The sequence below is a fragment of the Salarias fasciatus genome, chromosome 17 (genome assembly GCF_902148845.1).
Source record: "Salarias fasciatus chromosome 17, fSalaFa1.1, whole genome shotgun sequence".
NCBI lineage: Eukaryota > Metazoa > Chordata > Actinopteri > Blenniiformes > Blenniidae > Salarias > Salarias fasciatus.
Genome location: NC_043761.1, coordinates 7,699,530 through 7,722,960, shown reverse-complemented (window position 1 = coordinate 7,722,960; position 23,431 = coordinate 7,699,530). Strand labels below are relative to the sequence as shown.

At 42.7% G+C, this 23,431-nt stretch overlaps 1 protein-coding gene across 2 annotated transcripts in view; it reads right to left on the bottom strand.

Annotated features, from left to right (window-relative positions):
- The window catches only part of tbc1d22a (TBC1 domain family, member 22a), a 121,082-nt gene that overhangs the window by 27,999 nt on the left and 69,652 nt on the right, over positions 1-23,431 (bottom strand). For both annotated transcript variants that reach the window (XM_030113355.1, XM_030113354.1), the window contains exons 11-12: positions 15,777-15,852; positions 5,761-5,888 (exon numbers count right to left, since the gene is read on the bottom strand). In XM_030113355.1, the coding sequence (XP_029969215.1) occupies positions 5,761-5,888; positions 15,777-15,852 (204 nt within the window). The remainder of the gene's footprint in view (positions 1-5,760; positions 5,889-15,776; positions 15,853-23,431) is intronic.

Below are 23,431 nucleotides of genomic sequence, written 5' to 3'. Positions count from 1 at the left end.
CTGCAAATTTTCAGTTTTTCTGTCAGCTTTAGTCACATAATAGTGGATTGTGGATCCTGTTTAATGGCTCAAACACAGAAACCTGCCACGTGTTGTTAATGCTGCGATGTCAAAACACAGAAGAGACTCCCGGCAGAAGTGTTTTCTGTTAAACTGCATCACGCCTGTCGCCGACATCGACTCAAGTGTCTCTTTTCCACGGCAACTCGGCATTGCAATTTGCTAAATTATAAGTTTCCGAAGTAACAGCAGCAGTGAAACTGGACTTCACACTTCAGTTCGGCAATTAACCTGCGGTTCACATTCATGCCAAACCACAGGGGACTGATTCATACAAATCATGGGTCAACTGAGATTTCTTCTTTTCCTAGTTTGCATGATTAAAATGCAGAAATGAATATAATAAACAACGGGGAAAAAGTTTTACTTCTACTTTGGGGGTTATGATGAAATTTAAATGCTCTTCGTGCACGTGGCAAAAACAAACCAGGTTAAAACCGAACCGGAAGGTGTCAAAAAAGCATCGCTTGATGCTGTTTGGCTTCAACTGCCAGAAGCAATGCAACTCATGTTTTTGAAAAGTCCGGCAACAGTAATAAATATTTATACAAGCGTCATTTGATATTTATTAAATCAAGCGATGGTTTGTTGAAATCGGAACATGCACTTTCAGCTATAGCTCCGGCATGTCCGTGTAGAATTTTCTGACATTTCCTCATCTTTCTCTTCATGTTCACCTCTATTTTTACCTGTTCTCATCCTTTTTTAAACCCATCTATGTATAGCATCTCACACTTTTCCACTTCACACTCTCGCCCTTCCCTTAAAAATGAGCTTCCTCTCAACCACTTTCTCCTTCTTTCCTTCATCCTTCTCTATTTACTGTGACTTGATCAAAGTTCACGTTTGACTTGGTCACATTGGTGCAAACTGGGAGCAGCTTCAATCGACTTCAAAATGTGAACTTCACTCACTTTGCTGCATTCTGCACTTCACGCTGTTGCTTCAGAGTCGCGGAAAGGACGGATTTCAGAGTTCAACTTGAAAACATTTAACTTTAGAGTAAAGGAAACATAAAAGACATGAAGCCAAACGGACAGACGACAAGGAACAATACCGCCATGATGAAGAGTGAGAAGCATCAAAGGATGTTTGAGCTGAGAGACACTGAGGGAGACATAAAACAACCACAAAGAAACATGATAAAAATGACCACAAAACTCTGAATTATCCTTAAAGACACGAAACAACGAGAAGAGACACCGGATAGTTGCCCAAACAAGAAAAAACTTGAAAGAGATCTTAAAACTGACAGAGAAAAACTAAATAATTCCAAAAAGGCAAAACAAAGACCAAAAAGGGTAACTGGATCACTACATGTGGGAGCAAAACAGACGAAAACCAATGCAATAGAGAAACACAAAAAATCCACAAAAAAAGACAAAGACTAAAAAAAAAAACCTCGACACAAAAAAAATGGAAAAAAAAATTAAGGAATGCCCACAAAAGACCAAAAATAAATAAACAAATGCAGAAACAACAAATAGAAGGAGAAACAATGGAGTAAAAAGAGAGAAAACGCAATCCTTGAAAAAACGGACACAAAACGACTTCAAACAGATCAACAAGAAAAGAAGAGAAGAATGAGAAATGATAAACCAGCTATATTTTCACAATCCCCTTTGGGAAATCTGTCGCTCCGGGCAGCTGATGGAGGGGTCAGGGGTCAAGGACCCACAGTGGTGACCTGTCTGCTGTGGGAATCGAACCTGTGAATCGATCCAAAGTATGAGTCTCTAACCTCGAGGCGAGGGTTAGGGTCAGACGGATAATAAATACCCACAAATATAAAACATCTATAAAGAATCAATGACTAACCACCAAGACAGAAAGGGTATGACAACGAATAAAGAAATGGAGTCAAACTACAACACAGTCAGCAGTAAAAGCAGAGGAGGGACGTTTTTATTGAGTGGGCTGCTGAGAGGAGGCTGGATGGGAACGCCGGGGCAGACACCGAGGCTTCCACGCCAGCAGATAAGACAAAAATACATGTTTGTGCAAACACCTGGCACAGCTGGCAGCTCTTTTTAACACTTCGTTCTCCTCGTCAGAAGCTCTGCGCGTCTCACGCTGTCAACACGCCGCGTCAACTGGAAAATCCATTTCACGTACTGAGCTCGAGCACCCTCTTGACTATCAGCGCACATTCCGGCGTGATCGCTGAATCGATGGCCCACATTAGGCCGTATTGACAGGCCTCGCTCAAGGCTAACCGTCCGGCACGCGCTACACACTGCCTCCTCATTTCTGTGTGAATGTCAAAGGGCAACAAGTCCCAATTTGCTTGGAAGGGATCAGGAATGCTTCTCTCTCGCACGTTTACACATCTGGGTCAAAAGTAACAGGTTTTACTTTCAACACGCGCACGCTCAAGAGCGTAGTGCTCGTCAAGTAAGAATTGAAACATATGTTCAATCCACTAAAACTTTTGTTCCACCGTTGCTTTTATTTCAGTGATGAATCACCTCCTCACACAATCCTTCAGTCATAAATCCCTCACTCCAGCGCCAAGTCACACTCACAATCTCTCTGTCCTTAAAGATGCAATGAGTCATACTTTTAGTTTACAGATTCCATGAATGTCAAAAAAATATTCAATAGACTGAAGGTAACATCATCTCAACATTGATCGCTGAGCAAGGGTGTCAAACATAAGGTATGTGGGCCAAAATCGGCCTAAAAAAGCTCCAATGTGGCCAAACCACCAAATATAAGGTAAACATTTCAGAGGAAACACTGAGTTTGTCACTAGTCAAACAAATCCGTGCTGTCAAGGTGAGTTTCGGGCCCACACAAGATGAAACTGGGAGTGTTTGTGGCCCTATAATTGTTGCTGTGTTGGCCCATAATGTCGAAGTCGAATCAACTGACCCAGTCACCAATGTAGATGCACTAATAATTATGCTATTGGTTCAAGTTTTTGACAATTTCGTACCAGCACACTGCCAAAATAAAAGAGCTGAACACTGCTCCAAAGCAAAATAACGTTCTTTCTTAAAGTCGAAACATTATGAGACACCAGAGTTTATTTTGTGGATTTTTTTTTTTTTATGTCTGTAGAATTGTCAGTAAGGGCCCGGTCACACCGCCCGAACTTTGCTGGAGCGTCCCTGGAGCGGTGAAAAAAATCCATCACCGCTCGTAACCGTTCACCACCGTTCACCACCGTTTAACAGAAGTTGGCCTCCGTTAAAGCAACGCCGTAAACACTCGGCCACCGCTGATGTTACACCCCCTCCAAAGGCTGCAACGATCAGTCAGACCATCATACATTTTTTCGTGTTTTTGAGCAGGAGCACAGCAGCAGGTTGTTTTTCTGTAATCTAATGTATTAGAAATTAACATAAATAAACAAAATATTAAGTCAAGAGGATCAGCAAACCTTTTAATGCCTCATGTCTGCTGTATTAATGCCTCAAATCAGGTTTTAAAATTGATTTGACTTTTTACAGTGCATTTGCGCAGCGTCACCTCTCACACTCCGCACACTCGTTTCCTTGATAAACACGCACACACACACCAACACACACAAAACAGTTGTGTTATTAACCGTCAATAATAATCAAGAACATATTAAAATTAGTAAAATAAGTCTCCCCGGCTGCGCACCAGGACGGACACCCCCCCACACGGTCCGTCCTTACCCTGCTCATTTTATTTTGGAACTGCAGGCTCCACAGGACAAAGGTATTTATTTAGAAAATATGTTCGTTCTCAAATTAATTTTTGGAAACGAAAAACACTTGGTTTGCTGTACTTTGATGGAGGATATAATATTTTACCTGAATCTGTAACAGGCACATCTGGAGACGCTGCAGTGCTCCAACTACCGTGTTCACTGTTGTGTAGAGATTTATTACATTAGTTTATTTTTTTCACACCATTTTATGTTATTATTATTTAGCTGTAAACTGACAGCAGCCTACAGTAATTCTCTATACCTGGAGGTGACGCGTGAGCGCTTCATGCGCTGCTGCAGGTTCTGTCCGACACGTCTCCGCCATCCGATTCCCCCTCACTGACCTCCTGTATCATTGCTGAAGCTTCTGTTATGCCTCTTTTTATTGTCTTTTTTTTTTTGTTTTTTTTTTTTTTTTTGGGGGGGGGGGGGGATTTGGTTGATATTTTTGGCCGATTGTCTGCTGTCAGAGCTAGCTCCCTGTTCAGATGCGCGCATATGAACCAAAACAAATCAATCGCAGAAAAAAAGCAACACGAAGTGCGTCTTCTTTATTTTTTGGGGGTATAAATGCTTTGTAATATTGTGTGTGTCATTGTTAGGACCTTATTTGCTTCAGAAACCTTATTTGCTTCAGAAAAACATACAAGACACATATTTAGGAAAAGTCAAAGAATTAGAGGACAGGGGAATTATTTTAACAGATTTATTTGAATTATAAAAACCCAAAAGGTCTGTCAGAACGTCTTGGCTGTTCTGGTGTTAACAACTGTGAAAAAAATACTGTTTTATATATATTACTTCAACCTTTTTCATTTATTATTCCATTCCACTATTCCACCAACCCCGTGTCCGCTCGGAGAACGCTTCCCACCGCTCCACCGACGTTTGAGAAACGTTTAATCGCCGCCCGGGCAACGCAGCGAAGCAGCGGTGGTCCAGCGTCCTAGATTGCGTTGGCCTGGCGGACCCGAGCGTCCACGAACTTGCGTCTAGCGGTGCCAAACTTGGACTGGGCGTTGGTGGAGCGGGGGTGAACGTTGCCAGGGCGGAAAATTCAACGCTCCTCACCGCTCGGAATATTTTGTGCAGCTCAAAACTTTCGGAGCGGTGGGAGGGCCCCTCCGCTAACACCAGCGGTGGCCGAGCGTACACGGCGTTGCTTTAACAGAGGCCAACTTCTGTTTAACGGTGGTGAACGGTGGTGAACGGTTACGAGCGGTGATGGATTTTTTTCACCGCTCCAGGGACGCTCCAGCAAAGTTCGGGCGGTGTGACCGGGCCCTAAAACTTCTTCTTCGACTTCAGCTTCTGCCCTGTTATTCAAGATACTTAAACTTTAACAGAATTTGGCAGCTCAACAATGTTACTGTGTATTTTTTACTGGGGGTTACATATGTGTTACACTAGCGAACCTTTTTATACAGCAAAACTCCTCAGGACCACAGTGATGAAAAGTTTATAGGTGTAAAGCTTTGTTTTCCTGCTTCTTATCCAATACAATATATATATATATATATATATATATATATATATATATATATATATATGTATGTATATATATATATATATATGTATGTATATATATATATATATATATATATATATATATATATAGTTATGATTAAAACTGTTTTGTCTCTGTGGACATGCACACTCATGCAGTTAAATGTGAAGACCAAAGAATCCGCGATCCGGTGACAGTCGCGCTTCATCACAAGCTCTGTGTAATTAAGATTATCAGAGAGGGAGCCGAAATGTTTGAAATCTTTCATAAAAAAAACCACTAGTGTTATTATTCTGCATCGCACTGCTGCGTTGGCTGGCATGTAATGGAGGTGAACACAAAACGCTTCGCTTCTGAGGCAATCAGAGATGTCATTACCAGAGAATTTCCCCCATTTCTGGGATCTCATGCAGAGCCACACAGAAAACAATAAAGTGAACAGATAAGACAAAGGAAGCACAATGGCAGCAGCTCGCCGCTTTGGTGTGTGTGTGTGTGTGTGTGTGTGTACCTGGTAGGTGTCCCACAGTCTGATCGTGCAGCGCAGTGGCAGCTCCCGCATCAGGAGGTTGTTCATCCAGCGGAAGGCAAACTGCAGGTACTCCACCTCGTAGTGCTGCATGTGGCGATGCACGGACTCTGCCAAAAAAAACAAACAAGAGGAAACGGCCCAATTAACACAAACACTTTCAAATTGCACTCATTTCCGTGCAGGCTGAAACGGAAACAGCAGTGACGCAAAAGACAGGCAATAAAGTTATCATAAAGGTGACAGCAACACGTGTTTAGCAGACTTCCAAACTCTGCTCAACACTCGCATTCCTTTTGCTTACAATAGAAATATAATTAGAGAGCTTTCAAAATTGTCAAAGAAAAGCTACAGACCAATCCAGGGATGAGAGGCGGAAGTGTAATTGTATTGTTAAACAACGCTCCGAGGCAATTGCACGTCGCTCTGGTGAGGAGCCGAGTGTATACAAAACGGGTCATTAGCATCACCGGGGCGAGGACAGAAGACGCGCGTATATCCAACATATAGAGCGGGAGATAATTATTTCTCTGACATCGCGGCATCAAGGAGGAGCGGAGGGAAATTGTTTTTTGTTGACCTCTAACCTGTCGCACAAAGTCAATCTTTGAAGAAACCCAAAGAGGAGCAAGTGTGGTCAAAATGTTGTCAAAACATGCGTCAGATGATGGTGGAGTTCAGTTTGTGGCGGAAATGGAGATAGACAACCTGTCTCAGCTTCTGGGCTGAATCCTCTCAGTTTTTCTTTTCATGGTATCTTTCAGACACGACTCAGCTGTTAGCGAAAACTATTTGTTTTTCCAAGTGGATTAAATACACGTGTTATAACAGCCTGTAATAAAAACGGTCTTTTTTTGAATGCAGAGGTTCTCCGCTCACGGTGGCTCAGGTGGGAAAACAAGTCTCTCTTCCAATCTCGTTATTGGCAGTTCAATCAGGCATTGCCTGTCAATGTGTCCGAGTGTCCTTGGACGAGACGGTGCACCGCGAATCCCTCCCAATCGAGGTCGATCACTTTGTATGGCAGCTGTCACCATTGTTTGTGTGTGTCGGACTAACGGTGCGAAGTCCTGAATCAGTATAAGTCAACTGACATTCTGCTTTTGATGCGTTTAAAGAACAAAGATTAATTTTAGTAACAACCATGACACAAAGAATGCCTGCATTTAAGGGATATTTGCCTCCTCTGCTTGTGACTTGTTCAGGCATGATGAGTTGTGGTCTGCTCATGAGGCATTCAGGAAACATCGGTAAACTTTTAGCAACAACCAATAGTCAAAATGTGAGGCTTTTAAGAGGCATTAATAAATCATACAGTCCACTGACTGCCAGCTTGAGGGGCATTCAGGGAATATTCAAATATAAACTTTCTTGTGGAAAAATAAGCATCGTTTGAGGCTTTCAAGGGTTGCTGAGTAAATTATTACAGGGTCTACTTGTGTGCTGTTGTGAGCTGTTCCAGTGAACAGAAACACCAACAGCCGCCACTTCAAACGGCAGTCAAACGGACTCGGTTGTAAGTTGCAAACGCACAAGCATCAGCCGGATATAAAGATCCCCACATCTGTCTCCTTCTCCCCAAACAGAATGTTTTGTTTTCACCCCCTTTGTAATTGGTTCAGATTATGTCTTCCTTCCAAATAAAACCCACGCAGAGAGCGGGCCATATGCTGCGTCAGGCGGCTGCAATATGGTCACGGTGTGGGGTTCAAACGTAGGTGTCGGTGTCAGTGTCATGACATGGCGCGCTGGCGGGGGCGCTCGCTGAGAGGCTGAAATGTCAGAGGGAAACTCGCTGCGGCACGGCCGCCTCGGCTCCCTTCGCTCGTCTTGATAAATGTTTGTTTTATGCTTCCTTTACATAACAAAAGATTAACAATAGCATTCAGTATTCAGTGCCTGCCTATTCCTCAGTTATCAAACCCATGACACTTATTCTTCCTCCCTATCACACACACACATACACACACTCTCTGGTGAACACATTTCATAATAGAGCTGTAATTATAGAGCTGTCAGAGGATCTATGAGAGAAGCCGGTTAGAGAGGAACTATAGCATCCTTTTCTCCCCTCACATTCTGTGCTCTTAATTAGAGTCGACTGACAAACACACTCCAAACTATCGCTTTAATAAAGCATTAATTGGTGAAACATTATGGGAGAACTTCCACATACATTGGCACTCCAAAACACACACACACACACACACACTTGAATGGCACCTGTCTTCCCCGCTGCTGGCTTACGCATGTTCGACAATTACGCACACACTCCACCACATGAGCGGGGTGCAAAGTAAACACAAAGCTATTATTTCACACTCCTCTCCGCAGTTTAATTATCACATGCTGCTGTAAAAGCATAAACAAGGCGAGCTCATTAACGGCGGATGCATCACGGTGACAGATCTTAGCTAGCTGCCAAACAGAGGGGGGAAGAGACTGGAACAACTTTAGACAATGTTAAATCACACTAATGAACTTGCTCTGCCTAATATTAGCAACTCCGCCAAACGTGGAGAGGGGGGAGGGGTGTGTGCAGTGCCGGGAGGAGGAGGAGGAGGAGGAGGAGGAAGAGGAGGGGTAAAAAAGTTACGACCGTTTGTCACGGGGAGTTGTCGCGATGGGGTGAGGAGAAAAGAAGTGTGGCGTCGAGGTGAGTACAGATCCTTCCGGCAACTAATTTCTGGTCCAACTAAACACTTTTTCCTCATAAACCAGTTTAGGCTCAACACATTCACCTAGCTGAGATCAACTTCAACCCCATGAGAAATAAAGTGACTGCAGATAAATGAAAAAAATACCACAGTGTGAACAACATAACCTAAAGCAAAAAACTGCAGGTTCCAACCCGATGCTGCCCAGCTGGAAGGCCGCTCGGCAGGCAGCAGGTGTAGCTATGAACAGTGATGTGAAGTGAACAACATGTCACACCGGCACTGATTGACTGATGACTCTCGCCTTCCTTCCCACCGCTGGTTAAAGTTGAGGATGGAGCCCAGGCGGCGAGCCGCTCCTGCTCTCCGCGGTGGACTGTGAGCCCACGGGCTTGCGGACAGTCTGGGGTCGGAGGTCGAACAGTGACTGGTGAGCGGCTCCCAGGTTTCTGCTGATGAGGCTATTCTGCTCGGCTTCACGCTCTCCTTGGTAGAAAATGTAATTACAGTAACACTTTACCCCCCTCACTCTCACTCTCTCACACTCTCTGACTGGCTTTCATTTTTTTTCCCCTCTCTGCTCTCTTGCCATCCTGAAAGTGCTGTTATATTTTAAATTTGCTCATTTTATGCTTGTTGTTTTGCTTTTATCTCCTCCAAAGGCTCCCTCTTTCAGCGAATACACTGTACATATTAACTCTGACCTCATCTCAAGGAAATCTCTGCCTGCTTTTCTTACTTTCCTCTCGCCAGCTTCAGTACAAATTTAAATAAATCACTTTTTTTTTTCTTTGCCACCTCCCAGGCAACATGACCTTGTTTGCTCACCAGTGTTTGATCTTGTGTAGCCATGACCTTGCACACCCAGTTAGACAGCAGCGCTGTGCATGTGTGCCAGTTGTGCCAATCTTGAAAAACCCAACTATTCCCCCATAGCAAGCCTTCACAGGCCAAGAGTGGACAAGAGCAGGCCTTCCCCTGCCATTCAAAGTGGATTTTTATCACTTTAAATTAAATTTCGAGCAGCAGTTGCCAGACGTCCCTACCTCAAGTAGACTTCTGCTCCAAGCCTCACTTTAAAATGTTGATTCGTGTTTTAACAGGAAGCAGTTGAAAGCATTTCTCAGGCAATAACTCCTCGAAACCCTATTTTTATATGAGATACAAATAAGATTTTGCTTTCTAATACAGTGAAGTTCAAGTAGGTCCTGTTATAATGAGCATAATTAAGTAAAGTTTAAGATCAGACTATTTTAGGCTTCATTAAAACACTCCCTTGGCTCGGCCCGCATTCTTGGTTGTATTTTGAACTGATGGTGGGAGTTTTGATTTGCAGAGAAACGGCTTTTTAGGCTGAGAACAAAGTTTTAAAAATGCATTAGTATCATGGGTAATGTTGGCAAGGACAACTGGATGTACCATATTCTTGGCACTTTATTAGTTTGTACGTTCATCGTCTGTATTGCTTTGATCATTTTGCTGTCGAGGGTTGATGCGAGCCAGATGACGGGTGAAAGTCCATCAAACACAAAGACACAGTCATACACACACTCACAAGAAATTTAGAGGCAGCAAACGGCCTGATATGCATATTTTTCGACTGTGGGAGGAAACTTCAAGAACCCGAAATAAACCCAAGCACAGATATAATGTCCACAGAGAAAGGCTGTGGATTCCAACTACAGATGCAGGAGTACCCACTCAATGTGCTTTTTGCCAATCCAGCTTTTAATATAAAGACCAATCTCATTAAAAAAAAAAAAAAAAAGTACATTCAATAATAAAACACGTTTATGCAGTGCATTTGCATGTTTATATGAGGACCAGCTTGAGTTGCTATGGGTGAACTGTTCAGCTAAGTGCATTGTGTGAATTGTATATAGATGGTTGTGCTGGTATCGCTGCCATTCTCATGAATAAATCTTAGCTACACAAAGAGTCTCCTCTGCCAGATGCAGCCGGAACTATAGAAAGTGGAAACCCTCTACAGAGTGATGACCTCTTATACAATAAATCAGCATAAGGTCGAAACGCGGCATCGACGATGTGTTAGATGTGGTTGGAGTGGTGTGTCATAGGAGGAGCAGCAGGTCTGCTTTTCTAGTCTTAACGAGGCATGTCAGGAGGGGGGAAAAAGAAAAAAAAAAAAACCTTTATCAAGTCACCAGAAGAGGGAACGACTTACGCAAATCATTTGGATAAGAGTTCCGGTTCATGACGACACTAAGCAGGCAAAATAAATATAAAAGATAACTAATGTAATATTCAGAATCCGAGCTCATCTTTTCAAAGAGTTTCAAATCAAAGAGGCTGGAAGAGATCCCAGTCTGTAATACAAGTTATACAAGTTTCACATTTTTCTGAGGGTTTGGATTAAAGACGCTGAGAGGCTCCAGTTGAAGACATCTGTGAAACTTTTGAAGCAAACACACGTAAAACGGCTGGATGACAATCAGCGCATGCTATCTGACAAAGGGAGATTGTAAATACGTAGCGGGAGAAAAGAGAGGATGGAAATGACCGACCGCAGGCCAAAGTAAAAGATCAAACAGCAGGAAATCAATATATACTCCTTTTATGGCTACTTGTGAAAGACACGCAGGTTAAATTCCATACACCAAAATCATTTGCAACAATTTAGAGCGGCTACTAGAACCGAAACCCAAGTTATCTTCAGGACTTTTTTAAAAGATTTGTAAGAAAAAAAAAAAAACTCCCATAGTGCCACAGTCTCACAATCCAGCTACCAGCCATTTAAACCAAATTCAAGTACAGCACGGAGGCTGCCAGTGTATCCTCTCATTTGCATAAATAAATTCACCTTTGGGCAATTTGCATGTTGATGAACTCCTTCTAATGCACTAGCATGCAACAAATACACAGAGAGATAAAGGAGAGATAAAGAGATCAGAGAAACATTACATGCTGACAAAGTGGCTTGTCTTTTCAGGGGGTACATGTGCGAGAATCAAGCAAGGCTAATGGGAGTTAGCGTCACTCGTTACAAGTAGGATAATTGCAGAGGAGGGGCGGGGGGAGTCGTGAGAACGAGCAAAGAAAGAGATATTTCATAGGAAATTGAACTTTTATCCAAATGTTTAATCAAATGGTGAAAAATCTTTTAAACGACTGTATGACTGGTAGCACTGGAAAACTGTTGAAAGATAAAAATGTTTAAGTTCACCAGAACAAGGATACAAAAAAAAAAAAAAAAAGAAACTATGAAAGTCCTTTTATTACCTTTTATTATGATGAGAAGTATCTTCCTATAATTAGAATAATTTAGAGGTTTCATATTTTGTCGAGTTTCTGATTGATTCAGGTTATTTTGACTTTGCTTCGGCTGATTTTTTTATTGCACTGCGACTGGTTTCCTTTTGTTTTGTGGTTCCTAACTGCTGTTTCTTTGATTCATGAACTGGATTCCCGCTTTGTTCACTTTACCTCCATTGAAACTACGTCCAGACAATGCCACATCCATTTTAATGCCCAACACCCTACAATACTGCACATTCAAAACCTTTTTACATGGCAATTAAAATTAAATAAATAAAGCACATTTAGACTTTTTATGGACCCTTGATGGATGTTTCTTTAGAGCACAGACCTACCTTGACACTCATTCACCTCGCTAAAGAGAAGCAGGAGGGAGTGTTTTCTGTTCCGGGACATAAACCACAGACATTCTGGTCATTAAACCATATCCTTAAAACCTTGAAAATTTATTGCCGTCTTTAGACGTGCTCTAATGATTTTGTTAGACTTGCCGGCTGCTTCATGTGACGGTGTATCGCTTCCCCTGAATTAGAGAGACAAAATGTCAAACAGCATGTAGTAACGCGTAACTGCCTGGATTCAGTTTGAACTAGGAATAACATTTCTTTAATCTTTGTCCGATGACTTTCAAAGGATGGAAGAGTTCCACAGAATAGCTGGCGAAGGTTACAAAGTGGAATGGGATTAAGGGGAGCGCCGTGAAGGAACGGCCGAGGCTTCATGGCACAAATCCAAAACCATTTCTTGTCCGTTTCTCTGCCACTGTGTTAAAATGCAGAGTTGGTAAAGAACAGTGCACCTCATCCTTCTTACTCCCCCCTCCCGTGATGAAGTGTACAGTACATATTTATTTTCCCTGCGTCTGGCAGACATATAGGGGCAACGAGTCGTAAGACAGACTGATCAGCAATGTCCTCCCTGAGCTGACACGGTCCTGAAAACATTCACGCAATGAAATACTGAGCTGAGGTCTCCTTCCCGCCATTATCGGCCTCGACGAATGCCCCGTCGCCCGCTAACGTCCTTGTATCGGATATCCAGCTGATACACAGCTGAAACCGTATAGGAGGAGTGTCGGGCAGTTATTTTCAACTTCATGGGGATGTTACCTGCTTCAGTTAATCATTTTGTGTATCTGCAATCAATCAGTCAAATTTTATGATTCTAAAAGCAACGTGACTAACGAATATTCACCCATGAAACGTCAAAGCGGGAAAGTCATATGCAAAAGCAAGACGTTCTCATTAAAACACATTTCTCCAATCCATGTGGCATCATTTTAATGGGACTCTGCTGCTGCAGCTGATTTTATCATCACAAACAATAAAACTGCAGCCAAAAGCAGAAGCCATGTTTTGTATTTTTCAGTTCTTTGTTATCAATAACGAACACAATGAAATTTTGGTTCATCAGAAGTAAAACAAATTGAATCATAGCTCAATGAATATCTAGATAAACTAACATCGCATGAATTTGTTGCTTGCAGAGGAATCAAGGGAATGTCACGCCAAATGATTTATGATCGGGTTTTAGACAAATGATGCTGTGGAGATTTTTATTTTTTATTTTTTTTATTCAATTAACCACTAAAAATTTAGACAATTTCCTCAATTAAGTTTTGAGTAAGAAATGAGTAGTCAGTGTATGTCTCTCAGGAATTTAAAGAAATTTTTTTTTTTTCTTTTTTTTTTTTTCTTGCTTCTATAACTCCAGCAGCTCACTGGCTGCTGCAGGAACACACAACCCCTACTTTTATCAGAGCACTCTGGATAACCCTGCATCTGATAAGCGCTGATAGGTAATTTTGGAGGAGACGAGAGGCCATTGTTCCCCAAACAGATGCTATGTCGACAGCGGGGCGAAAAACAATCCCGTAACACAAGATAAAAGCTATCTGTGATCTCATTAGAGCTGGTAATGTCAAGCTAGCGAGGTATAAAATGTCTCTGCCCCGGCTATGATGACAGGGCACTTATGGAGTAAGATCCAGTGAAAATGTCGAGTCATAACTTTTTTTTTCATTTTTTCCTTTGGTGTGGCGGAGGGCACCGCCGAGCGCTGATTAAAATAAAAACCAACAATACATCCTCGCATTCATCGACGGACTACACGCAACGCGTGCTCCTATCAGCAATTTTTTTTTCTCCCTCAGGCATAGTCCCACATGCCAAAAGACGCCGCCATGCACTCTCCAACATTGTCTGACATTCACACTCACACACACACTCCCCCCCCCCCCCCCCCCCCCCCCCCCCCCCCCCCCCCCCCCCCCCCGCCCCCAACACACACACTCTCCTTCCATCTGAATGCAGCGGGTGAGCCCTCCCCTCCCCCTGGCTGACAGAGCGGGTGACAGGATAGTCGGACAGCACCAAGGTTAGCCGAGAACATGACCATTGTACAAAAGCTCGCTTTGATAGGACCTTGTTTTGCACAATGCATCGTGAGGCGCGGCGAACGCCGCACGAGTTTTAAGTGACAAAGTTTGGACGGGCGAAACTTTGCAGAGGTGACACGAGTGCGGTTTTGAGTGCTGGCGGTGGGAAAAGGTAAAAGACGGCCGGGGCAAGCGAGGGAAAAACCGACTTTGCTAATTAAGGCTGTGTGTGTGTACTGAGCTGTGCACATGTGCATGCATCAGCTTCCAGGTCTCAGCAGGCCACCGTTTTTTTGGTGCTAATAGTCACTCGCAAGTACACATTTCCAGACAGCCGAGCGGAATGAAAATTAGCGCGGCGCAAGTCGTAGTGTCATGTCGTTACACACTGACAGAAACCTCGGAAGAATCAAAGCGTGAAAACAAATCCTACTTGCCTGGTTGGCTCCAGTTCTGGCACACACTGACACACACACACACACACGCACAGTCTTGTATTTCTATCCTTGTGGGGACCGTCCATTGACTCCCATTCATGTCTAGCCCCTAACCCTGACCCTTACCCTAACCCTAACCCACACCACAACAAAGCCTAACCCTAAAGAAATGTTTTTGCACTTTTACTTTTTTCAGTAACAACAACATGGTCAAGAAAACACTGTTTCTCCTACTTAGGACCGGAAAAAGGTCCCCACAAGGCACGTCGTTCCACGTTTTGCTATCCTTGTGGGGACATTTGGCCCTGACAAGGATAGAAATACAAGAACACACACACACACACACACACACACACACACACACACACACACACAAAGAAAAATCCTAACTATCACAGCGAGTTAAAGTGTTAAAGCACAGTGGAGTTGAGAAAAAAATAAAATAAAATAAAAAACCCAGTTTGCCGCCTGGTAGAGTGTCCACACAGTCCAATCACTCAGCAGCTTCCAGTCTTCAAGAGGTGAACAAAGACCTGCTCTTGTTCACAGGTGAAACAGTAAAAGGCTCCTCTAAACCCTGTGATTTTTAGCACGGCCGTAAGTCCACCCGCGACACGGCAAGACTTCATAAACCTGGCTGAGACGGTAAGTTTGAGTGAACAGTGTTTCTCTCAGCCGAGTCGGACACAGAGCTGTTCTGCATGTCACCGTCATTTATTTCCAAACAGATCTTCCACAGGAAAAATGAAACTGATGAACAGAGCCAACAATTCCTAATTTGTCATTCCGGTGTGTATTCTCTCCTGGATAAAAAGAAATGTATGAAATGCATACATAAAAGGCCAAACGCCTCACAATAGGCTCAGCGACTGAAATGTTTGTGGATACATGCACAGATTAAAATTTCCCTCGCCGCAAACCAAAGATAAACAGATAAATATAAATATGTTACATAATTTATATTGAGTTCAGACTATGAACTAGCAAACACACAAGAGGCCCTGTGAATACACTCCATAAACATAATTTGTGCTCTTTCTCTCAATTGTCACAAAGAAAAAAAAAAAAAAAAAAAAAAAAAGGAAAAGTGGATTTTGTGTATTGCTGTGGGAAAAAAAAGGTTTCGAGAAAGAGTGAAAAGACGAGAGGAAACGGGAGGGAAAATGTAGTCAAAGCAGCAGAGCTGTGAGCGGCGAGTACTTTCTGGATGGGTGGAAGGATGGATGGATGGAGGCGAGGCAGATGACTCACCATCAATCCTGCTGACCAGCTCCTCCAAGGCCTTGACTTTCCTCTGGATGCCTGGCTGAGCAAATGTATAGTTGTCCTGGAGAGTACAAAAAAAAAAAAAAAAGAAAAAAAAAATTCCCAGAGTCAATAAGAACTCAAGCTCCATCTACAAAAGTCTAATACCTTGAAACAGTGACCTGCAAAAGGATTGTAAGCATACTAAAGTCTTTAAGAAGTCCTGAAGTACCAAAAAAAGAAGAATTTTAGGCTGAAAAATGTTTCAAAAACTGAATGCAAGCAGTGAACACAACATCAAGGTCCACAGAAAAGCAATGAAACCACGACCTGCAGAAACCAAAAAGATGTTTTGTGAGAGGAAAAGTCTTGACTAAACCTGTGAAATTGATCCCCTGTTGTGAAAACTGCTGTCATGTGTTTCACACTGATTTTTCACAGTCACTTGCACTGGGAGTCGGCGTTATCACAGCTCATATTTGAAGGATCCGAAATTCCACATTTTCACCTTTGAGCATACATTTTCGCAAAAGGACGAGCAGCCGTTACAGGTTTCAAGTGTTTTCTTGGTTCTGTTTCGCACCTCGCGAAAAGCCCGTGCCGCCTTTGGAAAGAAAAACCAAACAAGCCGACGAAGGCTCGGCAAAAACAAAACACGTGTGGCTCTGACCCGCGACGAGGCAAACTAAAGAGGGACTGAACGCCGCTGAAAAAGACACTCACAGGAAAGGTTGGAAAGAGTTCCCCTGCTCATATTTGATGCTGATGGCCCAGGTCTTCATTTCACTATTATCTCCTTGCTGAATAGCGACTGTGCCTCGTCTCGTCTGGATAATACCCGCTTGAAAATGAGACCGCTGGAAAAGTGGTTTACCGAGACCCTGACATAGTTTCTTAAACGAATACAATGCTATATTGTTGCTTTAAAAGGAAAATAAGTGTTTTTTTTTAAATTTGTTCAACAGGTTCTGGTCAAGTTGAAGTTTATAGTCGAGAGGTTCAAACACCCTTTATTTCTGTCTTTGTTGCCTCTAATGATTAAAAAAATATGATTCTTTCCTGAATGCGTCTAAAGCGCATTTAAACCACTTGAAGTATTTCCATTTCAGCATCCCAGCCGGCTCGTATGTGCTGGATTGCTCCACAATGCTATGCTAAGCACACTTAAAGACCGCTGCATACTTCGGCAGTCCAACTGGTCCATCAAGAAGTTGCACAAACCTCACAATTCTTTCCATCTACTTGTCATATTAGCAGTAAAACTGCTTGTTTGGTTCTGCCACAATATTTAATATCAATGACATTCCAATAATCTATTCAGCTGCTGTCTTAAACCGGGGCTTCCTCCACAGTTTTCTTTACATTTCTTGGTTTTCACCAAATACCCTTTTTTTTTAAACCGATTTATGACCTGTGTAAGTGGAGCTATGAAGATTTCACATACACCGCATCGCTCATTTCTTCAAAACTCTTTGTCATTAAATGTGACGATAAAGACTGAATTTTCCAGGAATGACCTGGACGGGCAGAACACAATACAACCAGAAATCACACATAAGCATTTTCTTGTGTGTGTGTGTGTGTGTGTCCAACCAAACACACAAGCACGCACACACACACATCGAGGATTTGGTTTCCTTGAGGGGTCAGTTGATTGTGGCTGAACAGCTGATGTGGCAAACTGAGAGGAGAGAGAGAGAGAGAGAGAGAGAGAGAGAGAGAATGACAAAGAGAAGGCCAACAGAAGTCATTTAGCAATAACCAGTCCCAGTTGTCCTTCAGGCGTAGCAGAACCGAGGCTCTCATGTCCTCCAGAGTCCATCAGCAGCTGCTCACATAGAAACTGTAATCTCTCATACTTTCCCTCCACATTTCCCCTCAACTGCCTAAAAAGAGACTCCCCCCCCCCCTTTTTTTTTTTTTTTGCTATTGCTTTTAATTAGCACAAGTTATTGTGTATTGTCTACTGAGTAGAAAGTAGCTTCAAAATTCAGGGTGTCAGTGAAAGCATGAGTTTGCCGTTTTCACTTAAAAGCTTTCTTCATTCCTCTGCGGTACAGGAAATAGCCCACTCGCTCCGTCCTGGGAGCCTCGCTCCAGTTGACCCAAGTATCCATCACAACATGCAACTTCGCTTCCCACTGCTGCGACAACCTGGCTCTACTTTAATTATGTGTAATTTATGCCCACAATTTGCTTCCTCTTCCCACAGTTTCCTTCACGATAACACCTGTCCTGGTCCTGCTCTTATCTGCTCACTCTGCTTCATTTCTCGCCTCTCCGATCCCCCTCTCAAACACCTTCAAATTTCCTCCTCTCTTTTTCCACTATCTAAATCACCTTTCAACTCCACTTTGCATGTTTTATGCGCCTTTACATTTGTTCAGCCGCTCCGTTTTCTGTCCCGAGCCTCTCTGTTTCCAGCACCACAGTATTAATGTGGTTAGGTGCTAAGCAAGTGTGAGGGGCCAGTACAAGTAATTACATTTGCATTATTGAAGCTGCTGGCTTTAATCAACTGCCTTTCTTCCTCTCCCTTCCTCCCCCTCCTCACTCTCGCTCTCACGCCGCAGCTTTTTCATCCTGCATCTCTTTTCAAATCGCCGTGTGGCGTTTCGGAGTTTTATACCTTGCACTTGAATTCTCTCATACGTCTTGCTGATTGCTCAGTTTCCCTTCATTCCCTTCAATCTCCTGCTTTTCTAACAGTTTTATTTCCACAGTTCCCTCACTACTCTCACATTTTGCATTTCCATCTCTTTGTCTCCCACTTTTTCTTAATCATGCCTCTCTGGCTGGCTGTACTTGTCTTTTTTTTTCTTCTTTTTTTTTGTGCTTGACCCCACCGATTTGTCGAGGCATGCGTGTGTTACAATATCTGCCTCGCAACTCGCCGAAATTATTGTTGTGTGGAGCATAAAAAAAAAAAAAAAAAGCTTTGTTGACACTAAAATCATGACTTGTCATTTTCACAGCACTGGTGACCCGCGTAGTCGACGGGTTTTGTTAACCTTTAGATTCCCATCAGTCTGTTTCTTTTGTGAAAAGGTCTCTGTCACGCAGGGAGTTATAGATTCTATCTCACTTTCCGGCAAAAATCAACAGCTTCATTCTGTTAAAGCCGGGCAGAATTAGGCCGATAACGACGCTGCAGGTGGCGTCTGTGAAGCTGTTGAGATTGAACAGACAAAACTTGGAAGGAAGTGAAACTTTAGCTAAAGAATTGGAGTTTTTGGGGGAAAATGAACTTTTCGCAAAGACATATTGACATGGTACATTTCTGAGTTTTCGCTGGTAAATTGTTGTAAATTTCTCGATCTCTACACCAGTTTGCCACTGCCTCACAACTGTCCGCTGCACAGTGTTAAAACACGTTTTACCGCCTGTTCCCACATAGCTGGAGTTGGCATTTACAAGACAGGAAGACATTGAAATGTGCTCCTTTTCAATATTATGCAACGGTATTCACTGTATTTGTGGTTTTACTCAATTTCCTTTCTCCTCTAGTTATGTAATCACACCAAAAAGTGAGTTACGTATCAAAGGGTATGTGGCGTTCCAAACTCCAGTTTGAAGCTGCTTTTCGATACTTGATTTATCTATTTTATGTTCCTCCCTTCAATGCCAAATCCCCATTTTTCTCTCTCATATTTTCTTCTTTATACCCCTCATCTACCACCATTCCTTTACCTTACTCCAATATTTCACTACCCTTCCTGCGCTCTTGATTCTTCTGCATTTATTCGCTGGCGCGTTTCTTCCTAAATCAATCTCCGAGTCTTTTCTACCACCTTCTGTTCTCCATTTCGCTGTCTGTTTTCATCACCTCGGTGGTGCTAATGAGGCTAGACTTGACTAAGTGTTTTGAACATGCTATTATGTCTCCTCTGCTTTGTTTGCTCCCCGGTGTTTCATTTTGTTCCATGCCGCTCTGCATTTTATTCTGTGACTGATTGTTGTTTAGTCAGACTTTTTCCTTTTTTTTTTTTTTTTCTTCCTTGAGACATATTTGAGATAATACGACACTTTATTCTCATTCTTCCCCCTGTCTTCGGGCATTTGCAATTCCTCTTTTACTTTTCGTCTTTCCACCTAATTTCCATCCGTTTTCACTTCGCTGCCTCGCCTCCTCCCCCCCGATCATCCCAATCCCCCTACACCCTCTCATCCACTAACACACCTCTTTGTCATTTATTTATTTCAGTCATTCTACTTCCATTTTTTTTTTTTTTTTAAAGAACATACCCACCCTTCACTTCCTCTCTGTTTCAAATCCAATATGTTGGATCTTTGATCAGCTGAGGCAACAGGAGGAAATCAACTCTCGCTCTCTTTATTATTCATGCACGCTCCTCTTCTCCCGCCATCTGTCCATCCACCACGTCCGACCCGGGAAGCCGGTGGAGCTGCTCCGGCTCGCCCGCGCATCGCAAAGCCGTGGAGTCGATGTTTCCCTCTCTCTCCCTGCCAGGTGTCAACAGTCCCCCTGTTCTTTCCCCCACTTTGTTCGCTCCCTCTCCCTCCCCCCCCTTACTGAATCAATAGCTCCTCTTCACCTCTCAGTCCATTCTATTAGGGACAACAATGGCTCCACGCTGGACTAAGATTGCCTCCTTTTGTGGCACCGGATGTCTATCAGCGAGTTGGACAGAGCCAAAACAACAACGGTGCAAGGGTATGTATGCGCGTGATGGAGAAAGAGAGAGAAACAGACGTGAGGATAAAGGAGAGGCAGAAAGAGAGAGATGACAGGTCGAGATAAAGGGGAGACAATAATGGACACGGCGCCGCTGATAGGACTGAAGGACGGGACAATGATCTGTCATTCGCCGCTGTGTGTCAGACACAAAGAGTGAGAGAAGCAGAAAGTGATTATATGAGAGAGATGACAGGTTGCAGTAAGGTGGAGACAAAGGTGGAGACAATTACAGCTGTTCGGAGTTACGGGAGGAGTGGCCAGATTTCACTCGGCTGTTTGGAGCTCCACTGAACATCCATGGCCTCGGCGGCGAGGGCAGCGAGTCTAGATGTGCACTGGCAGCATTAGGAAGTGGGGGGGTCCAGACATTTGAGGAAAATAAGAGAAATTCATTGTGCTAAAGGCAGGGCCAGTGACAGAAACTGTCAGAGGTAAAGGCAGCGAGGATCAAATCAAGAGCGGCGTTAACAGTCGGGCTGCTGTTTCTTGAACGGGACCCAAGTTGGGGCGAAAAACAAACTCTACTAGTTTGCTTGGCAGCCATAGAGGCATTTCTAACATTGGACAGCAAATAGAAAAGCTGCTGGGCAGCGGTTGTAACACAGCGCTGCGTAAAACTCTGAGGCCTGTCTGAAAGAAATGCTGCATTTCCATTATGCAAAACCAACAGATTGATTCCATTCATTCCGAAAGCGTGATGATCCTGAACACCGATTCGCACTGTGTTAAACGTTCTTATCTTACAGTACAGTGTGTGCTGGACTTAATGCAACACTATACACTTTGGATTATTGTAGTTTTCTTATTCCAGTGAAGAAACAACCAGCAGCTTACAAAATGTACAAAAGGGTTGCGACAGCAGGATTTCCTTCACTGAGCGCAGTTCTGATCTGCTGGGAGACGACAGAACTTCTTAAGCCTGTCGTGCGTTCAGTCTGTTAAAACTCGTTGACCCACGCTGCATTTAGACTCCAACTAAATTTCTATTGAAGAATGCCAAAATGTGTTAGAAAACCAGGTGTTTATTGAGAAACTCAATTGATCAACAGTATCTTTCAGTTGTCCTCCTTGTGAAGTTTCTTGTGTTTAGCCAAAATTTACACTCTGAGAAGTCTGGAAGCTTCAGGAAAACAAAAGTGGTTTTATATGCATTCATAACCTCTAAAAGTAAGATATGAGAAAGTTTTAGGATTGAGACAGAGGAGAACTGAGTGCAGACATAAAGTATGTAAACTTTATCCTTTTCCCTTGGCGTGACTCGACAATTTATGCTTGTTTTCTCAGTACATCTGACAGATATAGTGGAGACTTGATGCCTTCAGCCTTAGAAATAGATAAGGTGACAGAGGGAGATAGATAGAAAAGGCTTGCTGGAAAGCTGGATACCTTTATCCACAACCAGGAGAATAAAGTCTGTTTGTATTGGTTGAAGAAATTCGTTTTCTATCATTTTCCAAGTCAATTATAGAGATCATGCTTCCCAATTTATGTCTCAAATAATTCAGATCAACAGGAAAGCAGAGTGACCTGGCAATGCATGAACAAAATAAAGTACTCCCTTCGATAAGATTACTGATTACTTGGTGCAGTAAATACAATGACTGTTAATTTAAAGTACAGAAATCATGTTACATGTCAACCACTAACGGATAAAGTGTGCCAGGTCATCTGAGGTTGGCTTCAGAAAGTCACAACAGTCAGATAGCTGATGTCCTCAAGTTCATACAATCTATGTTCCACAGTGTAACACCATAAACTGATAAAACTGCGAGAATTGAACAGTTTGTAGCTTTTGGAAACAAAAGCGCTCCCAGGACACACTCATTTAGCGGAGGTGAATACATACAATCCTGTCTACAATGCTATCTAATCTGTCAAAGAACGAGAGACGAACGGGGATAAGTAGATACAGTTGAAGTCAAAATCTCTCAACCCCGCTGAGCAAGTGAGTGTTTACAAATTAAATGTGTTCCGATGATCTAAAATTATGATAAATTATACGTGCGTGAGTTTAGAAACATAATCAGAGCGATGATATAAATGCGTATTGCAATCATTCTGTCGACATTCGAGGCGTAATTAGCCATCCCCTTGCTAATATTTCTGTCTTTTGATTACAGAGCAGTAGGAGAGCGGCAAAAAAAAAAAAATTCAACACATGCAATTGTCTTATCATTATTATTTTACATTAGTGTGTAATTTCCCCAAAACACTAAATGGATTTTCAATCAATACTTGATTCACACGCGACAGTTAAAAGACTCTGATTTGGCCACACAGAGAACAACACCGTAGCCTAACCGCAAAAGGATGGAGATGATTTTTGGTTTTTTCCCAATAAAAGCGGCCAGTTTTGGTTTGAGTTTCCCAAAATGCCCGACATGGCAGCATCACAAATCATCTGGGAAAAAAATATTGGATTTTGTTCTGGTGTTATAAATCCAGCCTATAGGAACTGTAATGCAAGGATCAAAAATACTTACTATTTACATATGTTAGGAGAAGAAGAGAAATATGTAAGATTTCAACTTCTGAATGAGTTTCAAACCTCTGGTGGTTGGAAAAAAAAACAGAGCAAAACAATGCATTCTCACTTGAAACGTGGTGTAAGCGGGACTTTGCAGTACACAACAAAAAAGAAAAAGTCTGTGAAGAACTCTGGAGCTCGGCTTCATTGCACCATAAGCAAAACTACAACTCTGACTCTCCACAAGTGGTACACACACGGCTTTTATCACCATTTCCAATAGTCCTAGAACAAAGACCTCGTCCCAAAAGTCCACTGAGTCCATTTTACCACGATAAAGTGATGGAAATACCAGTTCCTTTTCAGAGAAGAATGCATCATTGAGCAAAGCTTAGAGATCACTGAACTTTCCAGAAAGATATTTAAAGGCTATAATTAATCAAAGATTTTTTCAGAGTTAATTCCTTCTTTCCTGGAAATGTTCTTAAGTGCCTA